Here is a 14,589-nt window from a genome sequence, read left to right as displayed (position 1 = left end):
TCGGTGAACCTGAATCAGCCTTGACAAATTGGAACTCAAAACAGAGGCTCCCAGGTGACACTGGTGGCAAATGTCTTTTCTAGGGATTGGCCTCCTTGTGTCGCTGCCCTAGACTCTCTCCAGACCCCACTGGTGTAATAGCTCTTGTGTCCTAAACGCTCCTGCAGCTCTCACGCTTGGCAGAGACTTTCTAAGGCCAGAGAGTAGAGTCCAGTATACCTGGGAGCCCCCTGTGACCTCTGTCGAGAGTCGAGAGGACAGCCTAGGAGTCAGGCAGAGGAAAATCTGGACACTTTTCTTGAAAAGCATCTCAGCCAACTGATACTTCAGGCTACCTTTGGAAGGTGCTGATTGCTATGTGGGCCAGAGACCCAGTCCAGCTGCACCAGAGTAGCATTTATTCCAGACTAATAACTTAAATTTTAGCACGTATCAGAAACATCTCTTGTTGAACGCCTCAATACCTGTGGGGTTTCTGACTTAGTTTTCCTGAGGTGGCCTAAGAATTTACATTTCTGACAAGTTCCCAGGTGATGTGATCTTGCCAGTTTGGGAACTACATTTGGAGAATCCCTGCTCTACTCCAAGTGTGGGCCAGGGACCCCTAGTATTGATACAGTATGAGAGCTGGTTAGAAGAGCAGGCTTGCAGGCTCCACCCCAGCCCTTTTTAGTCAGATTCCCCAGGTTACATGTATGCCGTTCAAATTTGAAAGCTCTGCTCTAGACAGCTGAAGAAATGGAGATAGGACAAGTTTTGAGTGAAGCTTTTGAAATATACCTCATTATTTTATTAGCCATGCCTTGCCTATGGTCATATTTTTGTGTGACAGAGGATCACGATTACAAACTGTTAGTCTGAGAAGGAATTTAGAGATCATCCAATCTTTGGATAAGTCATAATATATGCCAAGCTAGAATTCAGAAGACTCTAGAATTACCTGAGGAGCTTTTAACAGTAAGGCTTGAGCTCCATCCCGGACCCGAATTAAATTTGAATTTCTGTGATAGGACATTGATAATTATGAATAGCTTCCACATGATTCTGATAATCATCACTCAGAAAGTCCTTAACCTTGCAAATAATGAAACTGAAGCCCAGAAGAAAGGTCTCCTTAGAGTGTAGGGGTAGAAATCCCGTCCAATGTATGCACTGGCTGGACCACACATTATGAGCTATTCAAATCTGGGTAATGACAAATCTTGATATGATAATGGGGTCTTACCGACCTTTTGAAATCTCTCAAGTGGCTTAGGACTGATTAGTTTTTGAGGCCATGCAGTGAACCAAACAGACACCTACCTTCCAAACCTGCCAGGGCAATAGAGGAGATGTGATGCCAGATGTGAGTGGTACAGAAGTGGGATGGAGGGCATGGGGAGGGACTGGCAGGGGACGACCATGTAAATGAGGGCAAGTAGCCAGGTTTGGACGTTGCCTGGGCTCTGATGTCACCTGGCCATCACTCAGTGGATGAGCATGTCCTTGGTTGGGGTAGTCGCTCCCTCTTCAGATAATAACCACTGTTCTCATCTGCTTTCCAGTGCCCAACCGCTGTAAAAAGGTCTGCAGCCACCTGTGCCTTCTGAAACCTGAAGGATACACCTGTGCATGTCCCCAAGGCTCCAGATTTATAGCAGGGAGTGTCACGGAGTGCGATGCAGGTAGGGACCCTGCCTGGACGGGCATGGGTGCCTGGGGGAGCACCTTGCCTTCTTCAGTAGGTTCCCTTACCTGCACTTGACCTTTTTCAGGACCCTGAGGAATCCCTGGGTGCCGGTCCTTTGCAGAATAGGGGGGAGATGGTTAGAAGGAGGGGTGAGAGATGTGGGAAATGTGAACAGAGCTGAATGGGACTTAAGGGGCCAAATAGAACTTGTGTTCTGATGATTTCTGAGAATTGTTTGCCAAAACCTGCCCAACCGATTGTTGTGTTGTCTTGTTTAAGACATGTTGAAGAGTGAGTTTTCTCTGGGGCCTCTTCCTCCTTTCTCCACCCTGTACTGGATCCCAATCACCCCAGAACCTATTCAGCCTTAATGAGAGTTAACTCAAGGAGGAGAACCAGGCTCCTGAAGGGGTGGGGAGTACAGGGAGGAGGCCTAGAGGAGATCACTGGCCTTCTTCCCACATGCTTATTTCCAAGTTCTGACAACCGAAAAAAAGCCACATTTTAAAATGTGCCTTATGTTGTTGGGAGATGGGAGCTGTAATAAGTAAGCAGTGGTTCTTGTCCCAAATGCTGTAGATGATTTATTCTTGGCAAGACCTTTTTTCAGTGGTCTTTAAATTAAGGCATTAATAAGCCATAGGGAATAACTAATGCCTGTAACTAGTATCCCAATGCTTGATAAGCACATCCTGCAGTTAGCTAGTGGGCCATTTTATGGATCACATCCTTGGGCCTGTCTCAGCTGATGAGGAAATGAAGAGGTGTAACCACCTCCTACCACCAGGGGGAGCAAGCGGTTAAACAAGGCGCCACCTGTTGACGCTTCCCACCAGGTTGAAAAGTGGCCAGGTTTAGAAAATGAACTCAGGAAGAAAAAACTGCTCCCTTCCCTTCCCCTATCCTTACTCTTATTCCATTGCTACTGGGGAAGTATTGGCAAGGTTACAATATTTTGCAAGGACAATTTTGAAGGACTTAAAACATGAGATCTCCAACCAGCTGTCTCTTGGGTATCTATCTGTACCTGTGTGTCCGTTTATTGATTAATGGAAGTTTTGGGTATTTCTAAATTGAATTCTTGATTTCAACTGGGTTCACAGTGAATGATTCTGAGAACTTCAAATGAAAGTGTGAATGTCCTTTAGCACAAAGTTCTTTTTAACTCTTACTGTATGTTTTAGAGTCTAACATCTCTCCACTGGGTTTTTTGTTTTGTTTGGTGGGAGGATGCCCATCTTTTTTAAACCAAATGTTACTCCCTAAGACCTTATTGATAAGGAAATTCATCTAATTTATGGGGAAGATAAGACTTTGATAGGGAGACTGAGTAACTCCCCACCCCATCCAGCCCTGGGCAGAAGCAGGTTTTGCACAGTGGGGTGCTCTGCTGAGTGTGGCCCACTAACATGCATGGCTTTCTTTTCTGCAGCCATCGAAAGTCCTGTCACCATGCCCCCTCCATGCAGGTGTATGAATGAAGGAAACTGCTATTTTGATAAGAATAATCTCCCCAAATGCAAGTAAGTCTGAATGTTGAGGTCCAAGCTGTGGGCCTTGCATCTTCTAGGAGGGATTCGAGACCTTAAAGTAACCAGAAAAACAAGTACAAGAACCTTGCCAGTTGGCAAATTCTCATGTCTTAACCAGCTTGCCCTCCAGTGGGGGAGTCCACAGAGAACTAAGGCAGGCCATCTCAAGCTGTACATTAGAATCACCTGGGGTTCTGGAAAAATGCCCATCTCACTGGCAGGGATTCTGCATTTCTAATGAGTGCCGGGGAGATGCCACAGACTGTGGGCCACGCTTGGGAGAGCAAGGGGTTAGAGAAGTGACAACCCCATTTTCCTCTTCCTCGTATTGCTAATTACAACTATGATTGTGAAGAGCTACTTCAGTACAAGGTGTTCTCAAGGAGCAGAGTGACTGGGCTCAAGACTGGGGAAGAAGAGAGTCATTGAGAAAGCCCTTACCATGGAGCAGGTGATCGTTAATAAAAGCATGTCAAAGGAAAGAACACAATGAAAATTTCCAGTCTTAACTCTCCAAGGAGAAATTCCATAGATTAGAGAAGACACCATTTGGCGAGGCTGACTCTGTAGATGCCACAGCTCTTCTGTTGAAGTGAATTTCCAAAGTCACATTAGGATTGAAGCCTAAGAAGGCAACAGCCCGTGAATGATTCTCCTTTCACTTTCAGGTGTCCAAGTGGCTACATGGGAGAATATTGTGAAATAGGGCTTTCAAAAGGCATTTCTCCAGGAACAAGTAAGTTTTAAGCGTGCCTCATGGTCCCTAAATCTAGTGCTGTCTATATTCTGTTTAACTCAGTCTCTGAAGAATGAATGGTTCTAGCCCCTAGTCTTTACTGCTAAGTCTCCTGCCTCTTTTCCTTCTCCTCATGGTCATGTTTTTGCTTCTTCTTCTCTTTGATGACAGCAGTGGCCGTGCTGGTGACACTCATCCTGATCATCATCATTGGAGGATTGGTGGCATTAGGATTTTTCCACTATAGGAAAACCGGCTCCATTTTGATTTCTATGCCCAGGCTGCCAAGGTCAGTTTCGTTATGTGGCATATTGATTCTAGAAGCCTGTGTGATCTGTAACCATGTGAATAGCTTAGTGTTTTTCTTTTAAGTTAAAAAATACCCTATACTCTTCACCTATTTGGCAGAAACAAAAACACTGAACTTCAGATCACAGTGTCTTAATCTACTGCTTCTCATCCTGAGGGCAGATCACATTTTAGAGTCTAAATGGTTTGTACTTACTGGTGGGCATTGAGGTTACACTGGGGGACAGCATTGGCTGTGTGACAGACTGGGCTTTCTTTCTACAAGTGCCCAACGGGCCCTCTCTTCAATTTAAGCATTCAGGAATGTGCTTTAATACTTCCAGGTCGCTAAGGGATCTTATTCCAGTTTCATTGATTTAGATAGGAAAAGGTACAAAGAAAGAATCCTATCATAACAATTGTTTTAAAAAATACAATTTTTCGATGACTTCTTTTCAGCTTAAGCAATCTTTCCAAATACACGGAAAATGGAAACGGGGTGACCTTCAGATCAGGGGAGGATGTTAACATGGATATTGGAGTATCTGGTTTTGGGCCTGAGTCAGCTATTGACAGATCAATGGCGATGGTGCGTATGGTTTCAAAATGACTATCTGAAGGTTATCATATATACTGTTTAAAGACATACTTTTTATAAAGAGTAAAGTTAACCTAGAAAGAAAATATAGTATGCCACTCAGAAGAAAGTCTTCATTACACAGACAAAGTTAGGAAACTTTTAGATTAATATCTAAAATTGTTAATGATAAAATTGAAATTTAATCCTGATCTAAGTCACATGGTTAAATTGGAATCATAAACAGTCTTAAGTTTAGTTGGAATCTTTTTTTTTCTTTTTTTTTTTTTTGGCTGCATACATGGTCTGTGGATGTTCCCAGGCCGGGGACTGAACACAAACCACAGCAGGAAGCCTCTACAGTAACAACACCAGATCCTTAACCCAATGAGCCACAAGGGAACTCCTTAATTGGGGTCTTAGACAGGCTATGTTTTTTTGGGAAACAGGAGAGGAACCATGATGTTCTGTTTTTATTCGATGACTTTTTGTATGTTTCAATGAAGAGGTAGGGAAATACGTGTTTCCTGTTCTCATATTTTCCCACCATATAATGTTGGGATAAACAGCGGTTTTAGAGTTAGTGATTGGTTCCAGTCACAACTCTGCCACCTTCTAAGTCGGTCCTAATAGGCATGGAGCTTGATCTCCTTTGCCCTTTCCATCCTCATCTGTCAAATTATACCTCCTGTGAGGAGCAAATACTTTATATGAGTGGACTGGTATCCACTACATTTTCTACAGAGTTCAGAGGTCATTTGCAGTATTCTGCCTTCCCCCTCAAGCTTTCATCTTTGCCTTGGCCTTAACATACACTATTATTCATTCTTTCTTCTGTCCCCATCTCTCTCTTCTCTTCACTCCTCTCTACCCACCCACCCTTCCCTCTGTGTCCGTACCCAGCCCCTAAGTGTGTTATTTGTCTTAAGGAGCCATAGTGAACTCCAGTATAGGAAGAGTGGTTTCATTTTCTTGAGCTGTCGAGTTAGTGCATTTAAGCTACTTGACATAATGGTTTGCCCTGTGGAGTTCTTGTGTCTCTGCTGGATTTTTTTTTCTTTTAAGTTTTTTTTGAGGGAGTGGGGTAAACATAACACCTAACATGCCTCCAAGTGTGAAGGACTGCCTCTTCCCCTGTGTGTGAACCAGATCAGCATGGTGCAATCTTTTTTTTTTTTTTTTTTCCCTTTTCTCCATCAGAGTGAACATTTTGCCATGGACTTGGAGAAGCCTCCCATCATATTTGAAAACCCGATGTACACCTCCAAGGATGGTACCATCAGAATGGCTCAGCCAACAACAACCCAGGTGAGAAAGCACAGCCCTTCCTCTCAGGGGCTGCTGTTGCTAGCTCTTGTTCTTTGGAATGATGTGCCTTCAGGGTCTTCCTGGTCTTCCCTCAATGGAAGGAAGCACAGTGTCTGTTCAACTTCACTCTCTGCAGCAGCAAGTCCCACCCAAAGACCTAAGGCCTGCAAACAGTCAGAATCATTCTGGAGCTGCTGACCAAGAGCCTTTTCACGCTGGGGGCTGGGGGGGGGGGTCGGAGCAAGGGGGTCTGAGAGTGTCCAGAAGCTCGGGCACCTGACACCCACAGGCTTTCTGTAAATATCTGGGAAGTGAGTGGGTTGAAGCTGTCAGTTCACTAGGCAGAGGCTCAGGGGTCAGGGCACACTCTCCTGGTTCTTATTGGTGTCATAGGTGTGACTGGAGGTGACCTCCCTGCCTTGCCCATACTTTTCTGCAAAGTACAAAGCTCTCCAAAGTGGAAAGTTGGCAGGTGGATACTTAAATCCCCTTTGGTGTAGCCTTATTTTCACTCATCTTTAAGAGGAGAAATAAGGATGAAGGGACAAAACTTCATTAGGTCTGGATCAGTAGCCCCAACACCACTTCCAGTGTCTGTCAACTGTCAGCCTGTCTTTGCTTTGTCAAAACAACTAGGGTGAGAAGCAGTTTCATTTTTAACACCTGAACTTCTTTTGAACCCACAAGATATGGTACATTTTATTTTATTTTACTGTAGCTTTATAATGAGGTTTTTTTTAAATTAAAGTATGGTTGATTTACAATGTTTTGCCAGTTTCTGCTGTACAGCGTATATATATTCTTTTTTAATTATTATTCTTTTTTATTCTTTTCCATCATAGTCTATCCCAGGAATCTGGGTATAGTTCCCTATGCTATACAGTAGGGTACATTTTAATATAAGATAGAAATATTTCCTTCATGGATAGCTTTCTCAAGAACAGCTAAATTTGAATCTTGAAAGCATTTTTCCTGATTCTTTAATAGACAGCAAAACTTAAAATCACATAGTAAAAATAGATTTTTCCATTTTCTCTTAAAATAAAATGAGGCTATGTTTACAAATACACTTTCAAGTTTGAGAAGAAATAAAGTGGTGAAAGTAAAATACAGGAAAAGGGGTGAATTTCTACCCTGTAATTGATTAATTATATATCCATGGTAATTTGCTCTGTCAGAGGGAACCTTAGTGTCACATGAATGTTACAGAAAATATCTATAGGTGTATTAATTCCATTATGTCTCTTGTTTCAAATGGATAAGCAATGAGGTCCTGCCGAATGGCACGGGATACTATATCTAACCACTTGTGATAGAACATGATAGAAGATAACATGAGGAAAAGAATGTGTATATACAAATAAATAAATAACTGAGTCACTTCACAGGTACAGCAGAAATTGACAGAACATTGTAAATCAACTATAATAAAACATTTTAAAACATCCAACCTCTTTTAAGCAGGCCTCTGAAATCATTTTAGTCTGACTATCCAAAGATAAAACTTTCAGTTCACTAATGATTAGGGGAATAATTCATCCGGTTCTTTTAGGATTTGGCTGCCAGTGTACCACCAGAGTATCCTTGCTCCAAAAATATGGTCAATGGTGGGAGTCAGGGTGCATGGAGAACACAGAGGAAGTTGCTATTATTAAATGCGAGTGTGACCAGTGATGGGTGCCTTTGTCCCCAAGATACAGGCGTGAGATAGATAACTTAGTAGTTGGTGCTCCTGATTTTGGGGAGATGGGAATGGTGTTTTTTTTACCTGAACCCCAGGGTCAGTCTCATGTAATAAAAATGGAGCCTGACCTTGTCTGTGGGAGAGCAAGGTGGTAAACAGAGAGTAAACAGAGAGACTCTGCACCGAAAATTATTTCAAAACTGAATAATGGCCTTCAATATGCACACAGGTATCCGAATCTGGGAATGTGTATAACAAAAACTATGGAAGTCCTGTAAACCCTGATGAATTAGCTCCAGACACAAAGCCGGCTTCCCCAAGTGCTGATGAAACTCAGGTAAGAGTGATCAACCACTAAAGTGATACGGGATTTGGGAAGGACTGAGTTTTTTAATCCTAAGCAAACCGGAGAGACCCTGATAGGCTCACAGATCTCAAGAGGTGTGGGCAGGTAATAAAGGTTTTTTGTTTTTTTTTTTTTTTTTTTTTTTTTTTTTTTGCTCCCCCGAGGCATATGGAGCTTCTGGGCCAGTGATCAGATCCGAGCCATAGCTTAGAACTAAGCCACAACTAAGTTGAAAAAGTAAGGCTACATTCTGACATTGAGATGGGAATGGTGTTCCTTGTGACGTGGGAGGCCAATCAGAAGAGGGCGACAGACTTCTGGATCCAGCCTCCTCAAATCGGAGGCATTTAATTTGAGATAATGACTTAGGATGAACAAAACCTCACTTTGTTAAGGATACACAGAGAGGATCCTTTCCTTTCCTGTGCAGTGTAATTTTTCTGTTGTTTTTAGCGCTATTGTGTTATCTGTGTTCACCACTAGATGGCACTAATTCACACTCTTCCTCTATGTCCATTCACCTGGCTCACTGTCCAACTAACATTATTGCCCTCAATGTTAATACTGGAAATTAAGAGGAAAAAAACCACTAGATGGAGCTTCTCTACCTTGTAGGTCCTTTGAAATTTGTAGACTGTGTGGTCTACAGAGAGAAATACAATAAATAAAACTGATAGAAAACTTTGTTTTAATGGATAGTATATCATTAGTTTTAATAGGAAGCTATCTAAGATATAGCTGTTTGATTCTGGGCACACTATTTTACCTCTAGTCTTAATGGGCAAACTGTTTTACCTCTAGTCTTACTTTACCTCTAGAGTCCTTAATGTTTCTATGGGGGGGGGCACTCTTGGCATATTGGGTGGGACAGTTCTTTATGGTACAGAACTATTCTATACATTATAGGACATTCTGGTATTCCTGGTCCCTGTCCACTAAGTGCCAGTAGAATTTTCCCCATGCATTGTGATTCCAGAAATCGCTGTTCTCCCCGTACCCCACCTCCGCCGCCCCCCCCCCCACCCCAGCCCTCAAACATATACTCCCAGTTGAGAACAATAGGATCTGGAATGTCTCAGTTCTAAGGGTCTGTGATTTCTAAGGTAAAGTAATGTAAAGAAATACAGTCCAAGGGTAGTTGGAAATCTTGCCATTTTTAGACAAGCTCTGGTCTCAAGTTGTATAAGCTACAAATAGAATTGGTATCTACAAAGTTAACTCAGAAGTCATGTTGGATTTTCAGACATTGGTTCTTATTCTCCTTGTTCTGGTTGAAATAAAAGATGAACTAAATTGATGGTAATGAGCTAATAGCAAAGGTCTCTGTCCACGGTTTCTTATTCCATTTACTAATTCCTTCTTACATACACACACGGATATTGTCTTAGAAAGGAATTTCCAATTTCATATTTTTCAAGTGACTGAATTTTTCCCCTTCAAGCTACATCGAAAAGTGTATTTTGAAGACTAATTTTTCACCAAGACCAGAATACTTGAATGTCACATATTTGGTTCCCCAAGTCTGGCTCAACCCCCCCAAGTGCTGCCAGTTCTAATTTATATTCTTATATTCTCAGTCCCTTCTGAGTCTAGCCAGCCTCTTCCCTAGACAGCTCTCTCTGCTGGCTGAGCAGGAAGGGAAGTGGTGGGATTGCTGCATTATCAGAAACCCTGAGACCTCCCAAGGAAGGGCAGATCTCTACCAGTCAGAGCCTTTCTTTCTCATCGCCATCTCGGCAGTTCATTGACTCTTCTCACCTTTTCTAATCAGTCAAGGCTGAGACCCTCTACCCTTTAAGGTCTGTCCTCCGCAGTATGTCCAGGGTTGTCCCTATGTCCATTGCCTCCTGGGCACTGAGATAACAGCCAGGGTGACTTAGAGCCATAGAGGCCCTGTAGGGTCACATTGACATTAATGTGCCAGAGAGACTCACTGGTTTCGCTTTCGTCGGTAAATCTGCTCAAAGGACTCAAAGACCCTGAACTCCTGTGGCTCGATGCTGTCATTTTGCAAAGTCTCATTGGCTTTCCCAAGGAGACAACAGTGAAAATCACCACCACTCCTCTCATTAGTAATTACTCAACTCCACGTAGCCATTCCACACTGAGTTTGGCTTTCCCCAGAGGCTGGCCTCTGACTGGAGCATCTCCATCTCCCCCTTGGTGGGGGCCACGTGCAGAGCAGGTGCTCACTTAAACGTGGGATAAGGTGAATGGCCTCTTCTACCTCTCCTGTAGTCCCGTGCTCCCGCTCCTTCATGAGTCCCCATTTTCACGGAGCAAGAACACCCCATAGAACACGTGGGCTACCTCAGCTACCCACCAGAGGTGGCTGTCTGTTTCCTTGTCTCCTTACATCTGGCAGCCAGAGCTGTGGGCAGCACTGCTACCCTGGGCAACCACAGTCTAAGGTGACTTCCTCTTTGGGATCTTCAGTTTGGGGAGCCTCTGTACCCTAGAGGCATGGCTCAATCCTCACTCCATCCGGTTAAATGATCTCTCTTTCCTCATGTGCCAAATAGAGATAATTAGAGCCCCTGCCTCACAGAGTTGTTGGGAAAATAGAATCAACTCTTAGAATAGTCAGTGACACATAGTAAGCCCTCAGTTAACATTAAGTTGCTATTGCTATGGTGATCACAGGAGGAAATGAGAAAAATTCAGTACTTTGTTAAATTCAGTACTTTAAATGAGAAAACATCAGTACTTTATTAAAAATATATATTTTTCTCCCATAGTCCTGTATTTGGAAGTGTCTGTAGAAACAATGCTTTGTCACTTGCACTCACGCCATCTCATATTTTTTTTTACAACTGATGTCAAAGCTTCTAGCTACTCTGGGCACAGATTCTGTAAACTATACATTTCAAACCAAAGAAGGGTTTTGAAATTACTGGATGGAAAAAGCCCAAAGAGTTTCAATGCCTGTTCAGGGGTCATCCAAGGAAGAATTGGACAATTTACTGCCTGGGCTGGATCACATGGTCCCAGGTCCCAAATTGCTTTTCCTCTCTTAAAAAGAAATTTAAAAACCTGAGGGGTGGGGGCGGGGGGGGGGAGAAACTCACAAGGAAATCCCATTACTGAAGGTTTTCTGTTTCCCCTTTTGTGTCTAGGTGACAAAATGGAATATCTTCAAACGAAAACCGAAACAAAATACCAACTTTGAAAACCCGATCTATGCCGAGGTAATTTTGAACAATTTTTCACAGCCCAGGCATTCTTTCTTAACAATAATTTGCTAAATCGGGCACAGACCCAGATTGTTCTGAGCAAATTGGCCAAGATTTGTCATCTTTATGTCCAAAACTGTTGGGGAATGAATGACTGATTCCTGTTTCTTTGTGGTCTTAGACGGAGAATGAGCCAAAGGTTGGTGCCGCCGTGACCCCACCTCCATCACCTTCTCCCCCTGCTAAGAAGACTCAGAAAAAAGGCACAACTCCAGCCTACAGTGCAACAGAAGACACATTTAAAGACACGGCAAACCTTGTCAGAGAAGACTCTGAGGCATAGCTGTGCCAGCTATGTAGGGAATAATTAGAAACACATTTTTTGCACATATATTTTTTACAAACAGATGAGAAAAATTTATGTTCCATACTTTATAAAAAAGATGTATTTTCCTCCATACTTCTATAGCTGGAAGTGTCTGTGGAAACAATGCCTTGGGTGTCTTTTTTTACTCATACCATCTCATATTTTTGCAAATAATTATCACAATGTACTATATGTATATCTTTGCACTGAAGCTATCTGAAGGTAATGCTATAAATACATTGTACATTTGTAAATTTTGGAAAGATTATCACATTAAATTTGCTAATGAAAGTATCTGCTGAATTGGTTGGTGATCATTACAGTCAGGGATCCACAGAAGAAAGGAATTGACTTGGGGCCTTTGGCCACGTCAAAAGAAGAGGCACCACTGTTAGTCCCCATTGGATTATCAAGGAAGGGAATCCATGTTCACACATGAGCACTTAATGCTCAGTATTACATGTAACCTGATGAGTAGCGTATCGATAGAGACGCAGGTGACACAGGAGGTAGAAAAAGCAATTCAGTTCCCCCTTCTGCCCTTTGCATTGCCTAACACTGGTTCCATTGTGTTCTCTCACTAGCTGCCCAGGCAACATTATTATGTTAATATCAGCAAACCCAATGTCATTAAGTCTAAGTGTCCCGCAAAGAATGTGTATCTAATGAACTCTTTCATCTGATGGCCCGTGGAGTGATTGACACCCTGGACTGGCATCTCAGGTGGACACCTACTCTAGCACCTGGCGCTCAGGAGCTGAATTACTAAAAGCAAATCTGTGTCTTCCTTAAGGAAGGTGCCAAACAAATAACCAGTGAAGCAAAGCCTCGTCTGGGTTTGTGTTTCCGAGAGTAAAAATTTCCTTGTAATGACTATTTATTTCATTAAATAGTTGAACATGAATAGAAAGGGAAACCGTTCTCATTGAGCCTTATTTTGGCTAAATCCTACATTTGTAGGGGAATGTACCACAGAGCCCAGCCCTCCACTTGAAGAGTGGCTCTAATCTCCATAGTGGGAACCATGCAGGAATTACACAATTCCACACTCAGTAGCCTTCCCGGCTCTCTGTGCTCACATTGCACATTTTTAAAACAATGGATGGATGGATGGATGGATGGATGGATGAATGGATGGATGGATGAATGAGACATGTACTACTGATTATTTTATTCCCGAGTTCTCAAAATATTTTTTGTGCATATTTTGAGTGCTTACTGTAATTACTTTGAAATGTACTTTGATTAGAAAAGAAAATGGAAATGATGCTGCTGAAAAATTTCTAATAAATGTGTATTTTATCAGACTTCTCCTGTCTGCTTCCTAAACCCAGGTCATGGGTCAGTTGTGTTTTGTGGTGCAGAGCTTGGGGCTTTGATGGCCAGCGTGCAGGCAGCGGGGGAGGAGGAATCACAGTTCTGGCAGGTGGTCGCAGAAAGGAGAGCGACTCCTGGAGGGTCCCACCTGAACTCTGGGCAGACAGCCCCCTTAATGCCCCCACCTTTTTCCTGCTTTTTAAAGTTTTATTGAAGTATAGTTGGTTTACAGTACTGTGATAATTTCTGCTGTACCAAAAAGTAATTCATTTATACAAATACACACATTCATTCTTTTTCAGATTCTTTTTCCATGTAGGTTATCACTTAACTGCCTTTCAAGGCCCATTTCCACTTTCCCTTTTCCTTCCTTACCCACTTACACCCGGCAGTTTTCCTCAAATTGTGACAGAAGAGCAGGGCATAGGTGGGGAGGGTTTTGTTCAGACTGAGATTCAGGCTCCTGGGGGCTGTGTGAGCTGTATCTGCCTACGGAGCAGGAAGTCAGAATGAGAGGGAGCATCAAAGTGCCTGTGATGTCCAGCTTTGATACTTGTCTCAGGCCTTAAGCTCACTGAGAAATTATTCTGGGGAATTTTAAAAATGAGGATTAGTGTCTTGCTTTGTGTCTGGGTCTCCCAGAAAGGAATCAGAAAGCCTGCTGTTTCTCTCTCTCTCTCTCTGTGTGTGTGTGTGTGTGTGTGTGTGTGTGTGTGTGTGTGTGTGTGTGTGCATGTGTGTGCATGTGTGTGTGCGCACATGGACCCTTGGGGTCTGGAACCTCAGAGGAAGAGTAGCCACCACCTCCCAACCCCTCACCCCAGTGCTATTTAGAGGACAGAAGTGCTGACGTTACTCAGCATCTCATCACGTGAAGCAGAAACAGTTCTACGAGCAGTCATGTATTCCACGGCACAGCATAAAATCACAGCCCCAGCAGGTGTGTCCACAGGAAGCTGTCAGGTCACACTGGTCACTTGCCCAGGGTTCCCACTGATTTTTTTTTAGTATTTATTCCGTCCTTCATTCATCAATTCACATGCTCACACCCCCACTCTCTCTCCCTTCCCCAGCCTGTGTTGTCACCAGCACCCAGTTGCAGTGACCCACACAGAGACCACGGGTTTACAGAAAATACATGAGACAAGAACTTTTAGTGGAGAATTCCATCCATGAACTTTTTTTCCCCTCTGCTTTGGGAAAAGACCACTATTACTTGATTTTTGTGGTGGAATATTTTGGGATGGCTCAAAGATGATTAAGAACTAGAGGGAGGGGGCTAAGGGCATGCACCCCTCTTGGCCTCTCTTCAGTCTCTACCTCTGCATTCATCAAGGTCACAAGCCACAGGTCATACTGAGGATAATATGATTCTGTATTTCCTTCTTGAAGGCTCCTTTAAGGGCATAAAGCATAATTTTTGTTTGTTTGTTTGTTTGCATTTTCAGCTGCACCTGTGGCATATGGAAGTTCCTGAACCCAGGATCCTTAAACTACTGTGCTGGGACAGGGGTTGAGCTGGCAATGCCACAGAGACAAGCCAGATGATTAACCCACTGCACTTATATAAAATTGCTTTTTAAAAATCTGAG

At 43.0% G+C, this 14,589-nt stretch overlaps 1 protein-coding gene across 1 annotated transcript in view; it reads left to right on the top strand.

The window, feature by feature from the left end:
- LRP2 (LDL receptor related protein 2) overlaps positions 1 to 12,987 on the top strand; it is a 189,306-nt gene extending 176,319 nt beyond the window's left edge. The window contains 9 exon segments of the mRNA XM_021076311.1: positions 1,545 to 1,664; positions 3,102 to 3,192; positions 3,870 to 3,937; positions 4,109 to 4,226; positions 4,685 to 4,814; positions 6,003 to 6,110; positions 8,024 to 8,131; positions 11,257 to 11,328; positions 11,495 to 12,987. Coding sequence (XP_020931970.1) covers positions 1,545 to 1,664; positions 3,102 to 3,192; positions 3,870 to 3,937; positions 4,109 to 4,226; positions 4,685 to 4,814; positions 6,003 to 6,110; positions 8,024 to 8,131; positions 11,257 to 11,328; positions 11,495 to 11,656 — 977 coding nt within the window. The 3' untranslated portion in view covers positions 11,657 to 12,987.

The sequence above is a fragment of the Sus scrofa genome, chromosome 15 (assembly GCF_000003025.6).
Source record: "Sus scrofa isolate TJ Tabasco breed Duroc chromosome 15, Sscrofa11.1, whole genome shotgun sequence".
Classification (NCBI taxonomy): domain Eukaryota; kingdom Metazoa; phylum Chordata; class Mammalia; order Artiodactyla; family Suidae; genus Sus; species Sus scrofa.
This window is presented reverse-complemented; position numbering and strand designations above follow the sequence as displayed.